General features: G+C 42.9%; 1 protein-coding gene across 1 annotated transcript in view; it reads left to right on the plus strand.

Annotated features, from left to right (window-relative positions):
- LOC124798674 (insulin gene enhancer protein isl-1) overlaps positions 1–14,084 on the plus strand; it is a 460,304-nt gene extending 446,220 nt beyond the window's left edge. The window contains exon 7 of the mRNA XM_047262173.1: positions 13,929–14,084. Coding sequence (XP_047118129.1) covers positions 13,929–14,084 — 156 coding nt within the window. The remainder of the gene's footprint in view (positions 1–13,928) is intronic.
- The last annotated feature ends 963 nt before the right edge of the window (positions 14,085–15,047 follow it).

Genomic DNA, 15,047 nt, shown 5'->3' on the forward strand with positions numbered 1-15,047 from the left:
CGATGTTTGTTACTACCTTATTAGGTTCATAATTTATATTATGTTCCACGTGTTTCACTATAACTCTTGCGTCACCTGCAAAGAGAACCATTTTTGTGTCCTCTGCCATATTTGGTGGCAGATAACATAAATGGTGAATCTGCAAAACGGCTCGGGTTCGCATTTCCATGGTCCTGAGTTATGAGTACAATAGTGTTCAGATGCCAAGCCCGCATAGTTTAATACCACAATGACGATAGTCCGCATCATCTATTCATTATTTCCAGTAACAGTACTCGTGTTTACCAGCAGAACAGCCTTAGTCCAAGACTTAAGTTGTTCTCCGTGACAAATATACCGTTTTTTCCCCGATTATTTCAATGCCTTTGTTTCATATCACGTTAAAGAACACTGGTTGTTTTGTGACGAAAGTCCAGGTCGGAATAAAAACAACACCGTGACGTTTTCAATGCCGGCCTTGGTGGCCGAGCGGTTCTAGGCACTTCAGTCAGGAACCGCGCGACTACTACGGTAGCAGATTCGAATCCTCCCTCGGGGATGGATGTGTGTGATGTCTTTAGGTTAGTTAGGTTTAAGTAGTTCTAAGTCTATGGGACTGATGACCTCAGATGTTAAGTCCCATAGTGCTCAGAGACATTTGAACCATTTGATCCGTTAACCGAAGCAAAACTGTCCTCTTTTCGTAGTGCATGATATATCTGTCATCCATTTTGCATTATCCTAGCGTGTTCTCATTATCACTTGTGACCTCCGCTTTACGTTTTGTGTGACGAATCTTTGTTACTATTGCCAGCTGAGAGCGCGCATTGAATTTGAAGTATCACTTTCTCAGTTTTCTTTATCCGCTACTTTCTTTTCAAATCAAATTTGTATCAAAGCAAATACGGGAGTCCCTTTAGGCCATATACCAAGATGCAGCTCAGGGATTCAGTGACATGACAGAGCTATGGTATTTAACAACACATTTTCGTCCCTTCTTTTTACCAAGAGAGAAATCTGAAGCGCGACGAAAATCCGATGTAGCAGTCTCACCAGAGGCTTGCACCTCAAACACTGGCTGGAAACGAAATTCTTCTGACCACATACAATGTCGGCAATTTCAATGCAGATGGCATATTTTATGGAATACTTACCCACTTGCCGTAAACTTTGAATGCTGTTCTCGTGGTACGGTGGTCCGTACCCTACCTTACCCTAAGCAATCCATTAAATGCTCTCCCACACGGATAAAGGCGCAACGGATTAAAAAAGAGCGGATGGGCGGCAGGGAGGGGGGGGACGGCAGTGAGAAGGGGAGAAGTCGGAGAAGAGGGACTGCCACGAACAGCCGGCGGACAAAATCTTAAAGTGGAAAACTCGCCGCTCCTCTTTTATCTTAAGATGTATTAAAAAGTCGTCCCTCGCGCGGCCGGGCCGGTTTCCTCCTCCCGTTCCCCTCCACTCCCCTACGCCTCCCGCCCCTCTCCCTCGCCCTTCCCCCCCCTCCCCCCACCCTCACCACTCGAATATGCCGCCCGCCCCTCCCGCGGTGCTGCCGCGTCGTGCTACGAGCAGTAATTATGCAGATTGCAGACCCGCCATTGGGCGATGCCGGCGCTGACGTCAGCAATCAGAGGCCCTCTTTTTAAAGCGGATCGCAGACGGCCTGCGGGACGACTACAACGCACGCGTCGCAACGCAAGACCACATGCGAGAACGGCCTCTCCAAGGGGTCAGAGCAGAAACGTAGAATCGCGTTGCTTGCAGGACGCACTCTTACTCAGATTACCCAGTACATCAAAACGCTAATCGGGCACCTAGAGTGTAATCTATTTATACAATTCTTCTAGTTGTTGTGTTTATTATTTTAGGTTCCAGGACGGTACAGTACAGTTACGAATATTTACAGGCACAGACATATACGCAAGACTTTGTAAAAGTCGAACTGAGTTTGAGGCCCAGAATTCGGCAGTCTTGATTGCTGGGACATTTGCTAATACCAGATCTTCCAGCGTGCAGGCTTCAGGCAACTTCGGGCAGACAAGAGATGTTCAGCGTCTTGAACTTCTCCACACATCCACCACTACAAATTTCGTTTACACCGCGTCACTCCAGTTAGCAGTCTTTCAGAGTCTTCCACGTCTGGTAGAGTAGCTAGGAATCGACAATAGGCTCTTCCTTTATATTTTGGCTGTTACTTCCACTTGCAAGTTTCCCCACAGTTCCATTCGGCAAGCGGAAGATAATGACGTAATTGCTTCAGTTTTTCGAACACAGCTCTTTCTTGAATTTATCTCAAAGCATGACGCATCGCTTCCAAACAATGGACGCCGGGAATCATTTTCCTGTTTTTTCGTCTCAAGCTCTGCGACTGTTCTTTTATATCCTGGGGTGCTATACCTACAAGATGGTAGTTTTTGTCAACTGGAGTCGGTAGTAGGCAACTAGTTATAATACGGGCTGTTTCGTTAAGAACGGTGTCAACGTGCCTGCTGCGTGTGCTCTTCGAGCAGACTGTTGCTGCATATTCGGCTGTGGAGAAACATAGACGTAGAACAGATGTAAGTAGAAGATTTAGTCGAGCCCCCCAACGTCCTGTGAACGAGCTTGCGTATAATATGACTTCGGCCGCCGGCTTTGAGCTTCATGTTCTCGCAGTGAGCTCAAAAAAGTAAGTGTGCGCTCGAATTTTACTCCGTGATATGTAGTGTTATCCTAGTGTCGTAGTTGCTGTTCCCCTTCAAGTTAGTTCCACTTTCCCCACAGCTTGTCGACTTCTCAATGAAATACGCAGACTTGTGTTTGGGATGGGTTAGGTTTTAGGTGGTTACTGTCATAGTATTCTGCCAGATCTTAGAGGGCTGCAGCCAATTTAATTTCTACCTCCTCAAACGCTCTTTCTTTGGTTTCAACTAATGTGTCGTCGGCATTAATGAAATATTGGACACTGATGTAGATATTATACAGCAGCGGTGCCAGCACGCTGCTTTGAGGAAGGGCGTTCTTTCGGATTCTCCATCGGCTTTTCTTGTTATTCAGGTTGACAAAGAACCGCCTGTTTTGTAGTAGGCTTTGGATGAACTGCATTGAATTGTAGTCCTTGGTGACTGAATAAATCTTCCTTGCGATTCGAAAATAATATCTTTCATCGTAACTGACTTTAATTTGAATTGCGCTTACGGGAGCAATTACTCCAATCACAGTCCATGGATTCCCTGTAGTAGCTTGAGAAACAACGGGAATATGGTTCAAATGGCTCTGAGCACTATGGGACTCAACTGCTGAGGTCATTAGTCCCCTAGAACTTAGAACTAGTTAAACCTAACTAACCTAAGGACATCACAAACATCCATGCCCGAGGCAGGATTCGAACCTGCGACCGTAGCGGTCTTGCGGTTCCAGACTGCAGCGCCTTTAACCGCACGGCCACTCAACGGGAATAGTCTCATAAATATATAATATCACGTAAAGCCATTGTGTTGTTTAGGAGCAGCCTAATCGGACCTGTGAATCATCCGAAACAATCTATAACAAGAAACTAGAACCAATGGAAATGTATGGCTGTCACAGAATGTTTCAGATTAAATGGTCAGTTAAGGTAAGTAGCGTAAGAGTACTGAAACAGATAAGATTCTGGCGTTGGAAGGAGAAGCAGTGGGGAAAAGTAGGGGCACAAAGAACACTACAGTATTCATAACAAGTTATGTTCAGATGTGTGTGAAATCTTATGGGACTTAACTGCTAAGGTCATCAGTCCCTAAGCTTACACACTACTTAACCTAAATTATCCTAAGGACAAATACTCTCTCTCTCTCTCTCTCTCTCACACACACACACACACACACACACACACACACACACACACACACACACACACACACACACACCGAGGGAGGACCCGAACCTCTGCCGGGACCAGCCGCACAGTCCATGACTGCGCGCATAACAAGTTAAACAGAATATTTGGTGTAGTAAAATTTAGAAAAGAAAGGACAATTTCAAGATAGGAAAAGACTCAAAGTAACACCATATCAGTCAGAAATCTTAAGACACTAAAAATAATACTAGAAATCGTAACAATTAGTGGACAACAGGGGCTGTTCTTGACACAAACATTTCCGCAGTTGATATCTGCAGTCGGGCAACACTGCCATTGTACTGTGAAACGTCAACAAACAGCGTGATATATACTATTCCACTTGAATGCTTATCTCTTGGTTTGAAGGAGAACAACAAAATCATGTAGCCAGTTGTTCTCAGTTCTTAGAGCTAATTAGTGCTTCTAATGGATGTGAATGCAATGCCGCATTCCTCTGTGAGAAACAGCATTCCAGTAACACTGCTCACGCTGCACGCATCCGAGTCAGGACTTTGATCCCAGGTTTACATATTAATGCTTGTGCAGCGACCTGGCGAAGTAATCTGAACAATTTTGCTGCTGCCGCTATGCAGTTCATAAGACGTAGCATTCTTTCTGCAAAGAAAGATTTATGGATATTCGTAATGAGTCAGGATTTGCAGTTAATTGCTAGACTCCTTCGCAACGCGCCAGTGCAACGACATCGTAATTGTGAGATTCGTAAATCATTCTGCGGTAGTTTTTAACAGAAAATGTGGGAGAAGTGAAGCTTTGTGCTACCTACTACATTCTGTGGCGTTAGCTAACCACGATGCACTGTCTGCCTCAGTCTTTAACGGGCTAAAAGCTAAATATTATGCTAGCTGCATTGTTTTTCTTGGGAATGCAAGACAGTAGTATAACTGGAAAATTAACGAAATGATCTATATACTGCCTTTACAGTGGCTTATTTTATTAGGTAACATATGTCTTGAAACACAATTTCGTCTTCTTTGAATCAAACGGCTGCTGAATAACTTCAACGTGACAGAGTATTTTATGTGAAAAAATTATCAAAAAATTACGGTGAAAGGTCCAGAGAAAATCACAAGTATCATGTACAAATGAATACTGCCAACGTTTTTTGTGTATGATACCGCACTGAAGTTTCTTTCTCATTCTGATTCCGTTGCAAGACTACTGTTTCGACGAACCTCTTCATTTGTAGTTCGCTGTAACCTACCACGGATACGTGTTTTTATTTGTTTATGCATTTGTTTATTTCAAGCTGACATCGCTGTGAAGGTCCTTCAACAGTCAGCTGAAGGTCTGAAGATTAAGCCTAGCTTCTTAATGTTCATTGGCTAATAAAATTAGATGATTTAAAACGGTAGGACCTTCTTATTAATTTTCCAGTACAGTTAATATTTCCCTAATTTATTGTTCGTAAATTTTCGAAGGGTTTTCGTTTATCAAATGCTTCGCGCATCCTACAAATTGTAAAAAAGAACATTGTACAGAAATTAAGGAACCAGGAACGAATGCTAGTTATTGGATTCAGTACATTATCTAATCTGATGACCCAGAGAACTAACACTTCTTTCACAACAGCTTTATAGTCCTTTTTCCTAAAATTAGGTTAGACATTGATTAACAATATATTCACACAGAATCATATCTGCGTTGTTTAAACTTCAGTGACAGTGAACGTATAGTTTAGAACTGTTCATATTTTAAACCCTACCGCCGAGTAGATACGTATCAATGTTGCGAGAAGCTCTGGGTTTACCTTCGTTTGCATTCAGTAGCGACAGCAGTAAAGTTTTAGACAAAACGACAGAAATGAGAATCATATCTCTGGCGTTACGTTAGAGTCTGTATAAATTTTATTGCTATTATGTGAATATTATATGATGCAAAAGCCATGGAATGCAGAATTCGACAATCACCGCCTTTAAATATAACGGTGCAAGATTACGAAACAAGTTTGAGGGGCAAATAAGTACTGGTGATGAGAAAGAGAAGCGATGCAGCACGCAGAAGATGTAAACTGAAAGATTCTAGAGAACGCTTTCCACACGTTCTCGTCAGACTTTGATCCTACTTAAACGAAAAATTTTTTAAGCTGAACGCTGCACGTCCATATTGCCATGCAGATGTCCATATATATCAATTTTTATACGCCGGATGGTTTGTACATCGCACAAACCATCGTTGTACTGTCTGTGAAGTAACTTCCAAAGCGGTGCAACAATGCAGGAATTGTGAGTCCCCCTTGATGCAAAACACTTTTTGTTACTTATTTACATACAAAAAGTGTTTTTCATCAAGGTGAACTCAAAACTCCTATATTGTTGTTTATCTATGCAAACACGGACGAAATGGAAGAGTTGCAAGATAAAGCTATTGTTCCACAGTAATAGAATGTACTACTGCTCTTTCTACAACATTGTTAAACGAACTCTACTACAAGCATCCGAAGGTGTCTTGAAATGTTCACGTAGATCCTTAAAAGTATCCCAGATCGATCATAATTAAGATAATGAATATCCGAAATAACGTCAAGTGAAGTGTATAAAGTCATTCAAGGTACAAAGTAATGGAAGGTACCGCTAGACAATGGCGTTTCTATAGCGATTATTATAGCTGCATAGAAAGGAACTTTCGAAATTATTTAGTCTTTCTGCACACGAAAGCAATTTGGAACAAGCCTGTTATCTTATCTCACGAGAAAGCGTAAGATAGGACATAAAAATAACTATGGGTATTCACTAAACTTATCACTAACTGTATAAAAAATGTGGGTATTTTGGTCAAGCAAAGAACTGGATATTACACAGTAGAGCGCTTGCAGACCGTGACGAAATAATAAAATGGGTATCAGTTTCCACTGTGTTTCGGACTGATGGATTATGAGAAGCAATATATTAATTTAACCTGTGTTAATATATTGGAAAAAGTATACATCAGTACAACAACTTTCATTAGACTTTTTCAGATAGCGAGGAAATAAGAAATGAAAGATAACGTAGGCAAGGAGATTTCATATCATCAAAACAGATCAAGCGGAAGCTTTCAAATCCTTGAACGGGGAATACGAAAAAGTACTGGTGATGGAACTACATCGGTTTAGTCGATAGCACTAAACTTTCTGCTACTCTGTAGATAGGCTTAAACAATTCAAGAACTGGAAGCGAAACTTGACGACAGGCAATTTAGACAAGAAGAGAAGCGATAGGAAAACACAGAAGACGACCAAATGGATGATGGGTAGATGACACGGGCGAGAGCAGCGTGAACGTGCATTGGCGGAAACCGTAATGCACTGAAAAGTCCACAGGCGGCCTTTAACCAGCAATGTAGGTTAATGATATTAGGTACAGCTTATCCTTGAAGTTCTTAATAATATAGTTGAACTAGAAAGTCAGAATGTTGCAGCTGTTTAAAAAAAATATTAAGGCTTTCCTCGGAAAAAATTGTATCCAATAGACGAAAATCTTTACAAACTATATCCACATGGGATGTTTTTTCTACGATAAAGAAAAGTCTTCGTGGTGTTAAAGCAGCCGAAACGTCAATTAAACGCATTTGAAACGATTAACGTACAGGAAGAACTGGACGTATTCGGATGCAACGGATACGATTCAAAATAATAAACGCTATTGACTAAATTGAACTAAATCATTGGAACAATTGGTAATATCAATAACTATTGGCTGTAAACATAAAGAAAATGAGGAGAGACTAATCGAGCAACAAGAATGAGTGACCCCAGAAAGGGAAAAATAACGGAAGAAGTGTTATTGTACGCTATTTCTCAGAGTAAAATGAATTTTAACTTCCTTTTCAATCATTTATCTTGTCCTGTAGTGGATATGTCTTCCCTCCCTTTCTGTGAGCGTTTTTCTACGTTTAGAATTTTTCTAGTGAGATGAGATCTAGTTCTGTACCCGCCAAAACGATTATTAAAAACTGAACTAGCATAGGTACGTTTTTCCGGTTTCGCAGATGTTCGCTCTTCAACTACGGACTGCATTCGAACCGGTCTGAACAACCTTCCCGTTTCAAGGGTAACACATAGGACGCATTGAAAGATGAGCATTACTGCGATCTTCTTCTCTTGAGCTGATGCTTATTAAACGACGTATAATATGTGCAGTTATCTCTCTCACTAATTATCGTAGTGTGATAGTGAATTAGACGATACTAACTTTATACAGCATTCGCCCAAAGAATACTGATGCTGGGTGCTACATTCGACAGGTTCCGTTAATCAATATTACAGAGTTTGTTGGTCAGCTGTACAACAGATGTCAGCAACAGTAAGATACCGTCAAGGGAACTATAGCAAGGTAAAACAGTACAATGACGCTATCCGACTTTATAACCGCATGCCACTCTTGATTTTTTTGTTTTCCTTTATCCAGCTTCTGTTACGTTTCAACCGTTTCCGCAAACAACTCCCACTAAAATATCGGGGTGGCATAAGTATAGCAATATCTCATGGCCACCTCAGTAGACGATTTGATTGATAACTGGTGTTTTGGACGTCATTTACCCACACAGCAATGAGAGCTGTCACTTTCGGTTTCCACTGTGGTGCTACTTCGGCCGCGCAAAGCGTTGTGGCTTCTACTTCTCAAGCAGGAAAGTTTTCCGAACTCAAAAGTTTCTCCTATTCTGTGAAAAAATTTAACATCGGCCCTGTTAAAATTAATGGCTCAAATGGCTCTGAGCACTATGGGACTTAACTTCTGAGGTCATCAGTCCCCTAGAACTTAGAACTACTTAAACCTAACTAACCTAAGGACATCACACACATACAAGCCCGAGGCAGGATTCGAACCTGCGACCGTAGCGGTCGCTCGGTTCCTGAATGTAGCGCCTAGGACCACACGGTCGCTCCGGCCGGCTTCTGTTAAAATTAAGAACAGAGTTTTGACATACTTATAGATACGCTTATAGACATCCATATCATACATGATATTGTTAATAATTAACAATTTTAAGATTTTTTATCTTTACTTGTACTGTGGAACTTCGCTTCCTGCCAAGTTTCATGATTCTATGACAACGGAAAGTGTCCTATCGGTTTTGATGAGAGAGTTTGCGAATATTAAAATACGTGACATAAATGGCCGTATCTTTTGATACCATTGACGTAGAAGGTTAAATGTTTTACACCGCTAAGGGCCTTTAGACTTCAGTATGAGACACAAATTTCAAATCGATACGTCTACCCTCTCCTGGGACAAAGCGTTCTTAAGTTAGTCAGAAAGAAGGACAAAAAATGATCGTTAAGGTTCCGTTTTTACCGACTGAGTTACGGAACGCGCGCGACGTTGCTTTATTGAAACTTCCTAGCAGATTAACACTGTGTGCCGGATCAGGTCTCGAATCTGTGATCTGTGACCTCTGCCTTTTGCGGCCAAGTGCTCTACGAACTGAGGTACCCAAGCGCGACTCACGACTCATCGTCACAGCTTTACTTCCGCAGGCACCTGATCTCTTACTTCTCGAAGCTGAGCTATTATCTGTCTGATGTCGCTCATCAGTGAGATGCCTCGTCTACAAACGCCTCATTCACCAGCGTACTTCTTGCCACGATCAGTTAACGCACACGACGTCGAGACGCCAGACAGTGAAAAGTAACTGACACCGTCAGAAGGTCCTTCCAGTGGACAAGGTTGCTTCCCCTCATCTTCAGCCCCGTCAAATAAGGCCTTAGTGGCCGATAAAGAACTGCTTTTCCGTGGAAAAAATGGTTCAAATGGCTCGAAGCACTATGGGACTTAACATCTGACGTAATCAGTCCCATAGACTTAGAACTGCTTAAACCTAACTAACCTAAAGACATCACACACACCCACGCCCGTGGCAGGATTCGAACCTGCGACCGTAGCACCCGAGTGGTTCCGAACTGAAGCGCCTAGAACCGCTCGACCACAGCGGTCGGCCTTTTCAATGGAGACAACACTATTATCCTTTTCAGTTATTTGATAAACGTTTCTAAAATAAATGTACAACTGCATTCGGGAGACCACATGGAATAATTAATGTAGAATTCATCTTCCATTCAAAATTGCTCGTATAGCGTAACTCTCAGCGAGCTAGCTTGCCAGAGAGGGAGGTGAGACTTGACCCGGATTGAATCTGCGTGGGGTGGTACGCAAGACAGCGTGAGTGTGGTTTTTATACGGTTTCCCACTCTCGTTTAGGAAAATCCTGGGCTGGTCTTCAAATTCAACCTCAGATAATACTTCGCACAAACTGTTAAAACACGACATAACAAAGAATAAAGTTCACACCGTGAAAAAACAGATGGTCTTCAGCCGTCCCTCTGATGGGTTACTTTGATGACTGTGTTATCAGGATGGTATCCGGCCACAACATTAAATAATGAGATATGATTTGCGAAATTTAGAAAAACCGACTCCTTACTAAATTGGTAGACGTTAGGGCAGTGGTTCCCAAACCTAGGGGTAATTACCCCCCCCCCCCCTTGAGGGGTACAATAAAACTTTGTGAGGGTAGAAACAAAAGGGTGCAGTTGTGTTTGAGTCACGAAACTAAACTGTTTTTTAAAATATTGATATTGTTATCATTGTTTTGTAAGAAAGTAATACTGATTACATAAGTTACCAAAAATTATATTTTTGCTCAAATCTAGCATTAACGCTCGACCCATTGTGGTGGATGTTACAGATTGTGAAACTTACATATGAACAGCTTCATTACACAGTCCGCCCACTACACACATACTTTATACAAAGAATATATGACACTAAAATCGAGATATGTATATATTGAAAATACGTTCTCCGTGTCGTAGACAGTTCCCATCAATAGACGAGAAGTTGCTTCATTATGCACTTCGGTACTATAAGCTAACTAGTTGCCAGCGCAACTTAACGTACCAGTAACTACGTAAAATAATGTAAATTGAAGGGGGAGAAAGGAGAGGAAAGGAACTAATGCTCTCAGCTGCATCGAGACTATGTGCGGAATCAGCGGCGACGGGTCAAAATGTGTGTCGGACCTGGACTCGAACCCTAGATCTCCTGCTTACTGGGCGGTTGCTTTGACCACTGTGCCACCCCGGCACAGTGTTTATCTCAAATTACCAGACTATCTCGGTACGCTCCCCGGGCGACACTCTCACCTACCTAGCGCTATCTATCCACAGTCCCTGTACTTGTTCTCCATGGCCGCTAATTTTAGATTCCTGAAGGTGCTCGAACGTAAATGTGCATCTGCAATTACGGTTCTGGATTCGTTGCTCATGGAGATGAAGTAATTACGGGAATGTGATGTGTCTGTTCTTTCAGACACCTAACTACCATCTCCACATGGAGGGAAAACAATTATTAACAAAAAACGCCACGCGGGATTAGCCGAGCGGTCTAAGGCGCTGCAGTCATGGACTGTGCGGCTGGTCCCGGCGGAGGTTCGAGTCCTCCCTCGGGCATGGGTGTGCGTGTTTGTCCTTAGGATAATTTAGGTTAAGTAGCGTGTAAGCTTAGGGACTGATGATCTTAGCAGTTAAGTCCCCTAAGATTTCACACACATTTGAACATAAAACGCATCGTCTACGCTACTCCTCTCCCTAGCGGCATTATCTTTACCCATACCATGTACTCCAATTTAAAATCAACCTAGCTAAATGAGGTATGTCCGAAATAACACATTCGTATGAACTACGTAATGGCTGCCGCACTGGTGTAGGGCATAAACAGTATTGTTACTGTTATTAGTGGCAGTGGTAAAAGATAAAGCTTAAAGTCTTCCAGTTTCTGCAATTCCAGAAGTACGGAATCCAGCAATCAAGAGATTTACAAACGGTTAGTATAGTACACACATTTTACTAAGTTCATTTTGAACTGAGGTGAAATAAATGTCACTAGGCAGAGGAGTAGTGCAGACGAAGCGTTTTTTGCAACAAGCGTCTTTCCTCAATGTCGATATGGTAGTTAGGTGTCTTTTTCTGAGGCGGAGTTGCAGGCGGCATTCACGATGCACTGAGAATTTTTTCATTGTATAAAAAAAGGTTGCTAGAAAGCAGCAGTACCAGCTGCCTCATTATTTATTTAGTGTATGGCATACCTGGATTTGGTATAATACATAAAAATAACATGTGTAAAACAAAGTGATAAAATTTCACAATGCAGTCACAACTATAAAGCAAAACGTACTAACAGTTTAGTATATACAAATTTATATTTTAGAGTTGAGACCATTAATCCAGTCCAGTGAAGAGTTTAAAACTTCGAAGAAACCACAGTTTTTTTCCTGGATATGCTGTAAGGCGGGGTTCGGCGATAATGTTATGCATACCCTGACGATGTTCTCCGCAGTAATAGGTCAGTGATTCGCCATTGTAAAATGAGTCACAACAGATGCCGTGCGACGTTCTTATTATATATTATATTCTGCAAATATGAGGAGGAACGGTATCGCGATAATTGCCGCACTGAGTCGTTAGTTCGTGATTTAATACTGCGTCCAAATAGGCCAGGAAGGCCCAAAAGTACTGACCGGCCGCCGTGTCATCCTCAGCCTACAGGCGACACTGGATGCGGATACGGAGGGGCATGTGGTCAGCACACCGCTCTCCCAGCCGTGTGTCAGTTTACGTGACCCGATCCGCTACTTCTCAGTCAAGTAGCTCCTCAGTTTGCCTCACAAGGGCTGAGTGCACCCCGCTTGCCAACAGAGGTCGGTAGGCTGGATGGTCACCCATCCAACTGCTAGCCCAGCCCGATAGCGCTTAACTTCAGTGATCTGACGGGAAGCGGTGTTACCACTGCGGCAAGGCCGTCGGCCGTGATTTAATATAGCACCTACAAATACTAAATATCATTTATCTTTCATCATTTTAAAAAATAAGTATTCAAAAAAGATTTTGGTATACTAGCTAATACATGATCGCACTCGGGGGTAATGGTCTCTGAGAGGTTGGGAACCACTGCCTTAGGGGAAAAGAAAGAAGAAGCAAAGAAAGAATTTACCTCGCATTCAGTCCACACCCTCTGTGTTGTATCAGACATAGTCTAATTTAGTTTCATTGAAAGTGTAAATTAATATTGAATTTTTTGTTCTAATGCACTTACATCCCTAAGAACTGCTTTCTCGTTGTGTAACATGGTCTCAGCTCTATAAACTTGATCGCTGTTTTTTTGACCTTATGTGTTCTGGTCCCCATCAATCACTAAAGAATATTCATGTGAAATTGCTAACACACGAGGGCCGTTAATAAGTAATGCAACACCTTTTTTCTCGGCGGAATTTCTTGTCGAGTGTCGTCATAGGCGATGAAACATGGGTTCATCACATCGAACCGGAAACAAAACGGCAATCCATAGAGTGGCGCCACACCACTTCTCCTCTGAAGAAGAAGTAGTTCAAAGCAGCACCCTTATTCATGACGACGGTCTTCTGATATTCTGAAGGATTATTCTTTTGGTGTCCTCCCTGACAGTGCAACGATCTACTCTGAAATATATTTTGCTTCCCTCAAACGAGTTCAGCATGTTCCGAGCACCAGAGAACAACTCACAAAACTTCATTGGACTATTCTTCTTCCTCTACCATCCAGTCCGGATGTTGCACCTTCCCGGTTGCATGTGACTGACTCAATGAAAGATGCATTCCGTGGGAAGCAGGACGTGGATGATGAGGAGGTTATTGATGCAAGATGTTGGCCCCGACATCGGCCTCTAGAGTGGTACCATGTGGGCATATAGACCCTCCCAGTAGGGTCGTTTAAGGCCATTGTATTTAAAGGAGATTATGTTGAAAAATAGGGGTTTGTAGCCAGAAGAGTGGCGAATAACACGGTGTATTGGAATCGTGAATAAAACCAACCTGCTTTCAGAAATGAATGGTTGCGTTACTTACTGAACGTCCCTCACAGAAAGGTGGAGCATTTGGCCGATTGGCAGGTCCAGAGATTGACGACGCGATTGCTTTGTAGAACAGAAGAGAACAGAGCTGGCCCATGGAGTCAGTGAGAAAAGCAACCAGCCAGGTGTCGTAGGAGGCGGAACTTGGGTTTCTGGGCTGGACAGGTATTTGACGCGGTGCTGAGTGCGCACCTGCCTTCTCGTTGCAGATGCACGGCTACGACGTGCACGGCGCGCCGCCCCCGCCGCCCCCGCACGACCTGGGCCCGCCGCCGGGCGACATGGCGCACCCCGACTCCACCGACTCGTACGTCACGTACCTGGAGAGCGACGACAGCCTGCAGCACGACGCGGCCAGCCCATAACGGACGCGCCGCCGACGCCTCGCCGGCAGGTGGGTACGCTCGCCTTCCTTTATTTAGAATTTCACGCGCCAAGCCAAGCCAGTGGCGCTTCGTGTTTATTTGGAGGACACACACTGTAGGCGGCACTGTGCCCACCCACGCTGCCCAGCACTCGAGTCACTCCAATTATCTCACCCGTGTGAACATCCTATCAAAGTGAGCTGAAGTTTAACCTTGCTTGTTAAATAAAGTACTCTGCCTTTGCACTCCGACTACTTCGTATACTTGTGGCGGTGTCTGACATACCGCCTCAGGGCTATGGGACTGCCACTATCAGTATGTTGTTGTTGTGGTCTTCAGTCCAGAGACTGGTTTGATGCACCTCTCCATGCTACTCCATCCTGTGCAAGCTTCTTCATCTCCCAGTACCTACTCCAACCTACATCCTTCTGAATCTGCTTAGTGTACTCATCTCTTGGTCTCCCTCTACGATTTTTACCCTCCGTGCTGCCCTCCAATACTAAATTGGTGATCCCTTGATGCCTCAGAACATGTGCTACCAACCAACCCCTTCTTCTAGTCAAGTTGTCCCACAAATTTCTCCCCAATTCTATTCAATACCTCCTCATTAGTTATGTGATCTACCCACCTAATCTTCAGCATTCTTCTGTAGCACTACATTTCGAAAGCTTCTATTCTCTTCTATTTATCGTCCATATGCAATTTTGTCATGATGACATGATGGAGACCGTGGCTGTTGTTTGAAGACAAATGTTGATGGTGTTAGGGCAGTATATATATAAACTTTACAATTATTTTAGCAATACCAACTCAAAAAAATCTGTGTCTATGTACTAGTGCAAAAGGCATTACAGTTGTGTAAATGAATATATGATCCTTTCCAAACATAGGACATCATCGTCAAATGTTACAATATATCATAGCATCTGTGATACTCATATGTTTGTAAGCTCTTTGTATGTA

The sequence above is a fragment of the Schistocerca piceifrons genome, chromosome 5 (assembly GCF_021461385.2).
Source record: "Schistocerca piceifrons isolate TAMUIC-IGC-003096 chromosome 5, iqSchPice1.1, whole genome shotgun sequence".
Taxonomy (NCBI): domain Eukaryota; kingdom Metazoa; phylum Arthropoda; class Insecta; order Orthoptera; family Acrididae; genus Schistocerca; species Schistocerca piceifrons.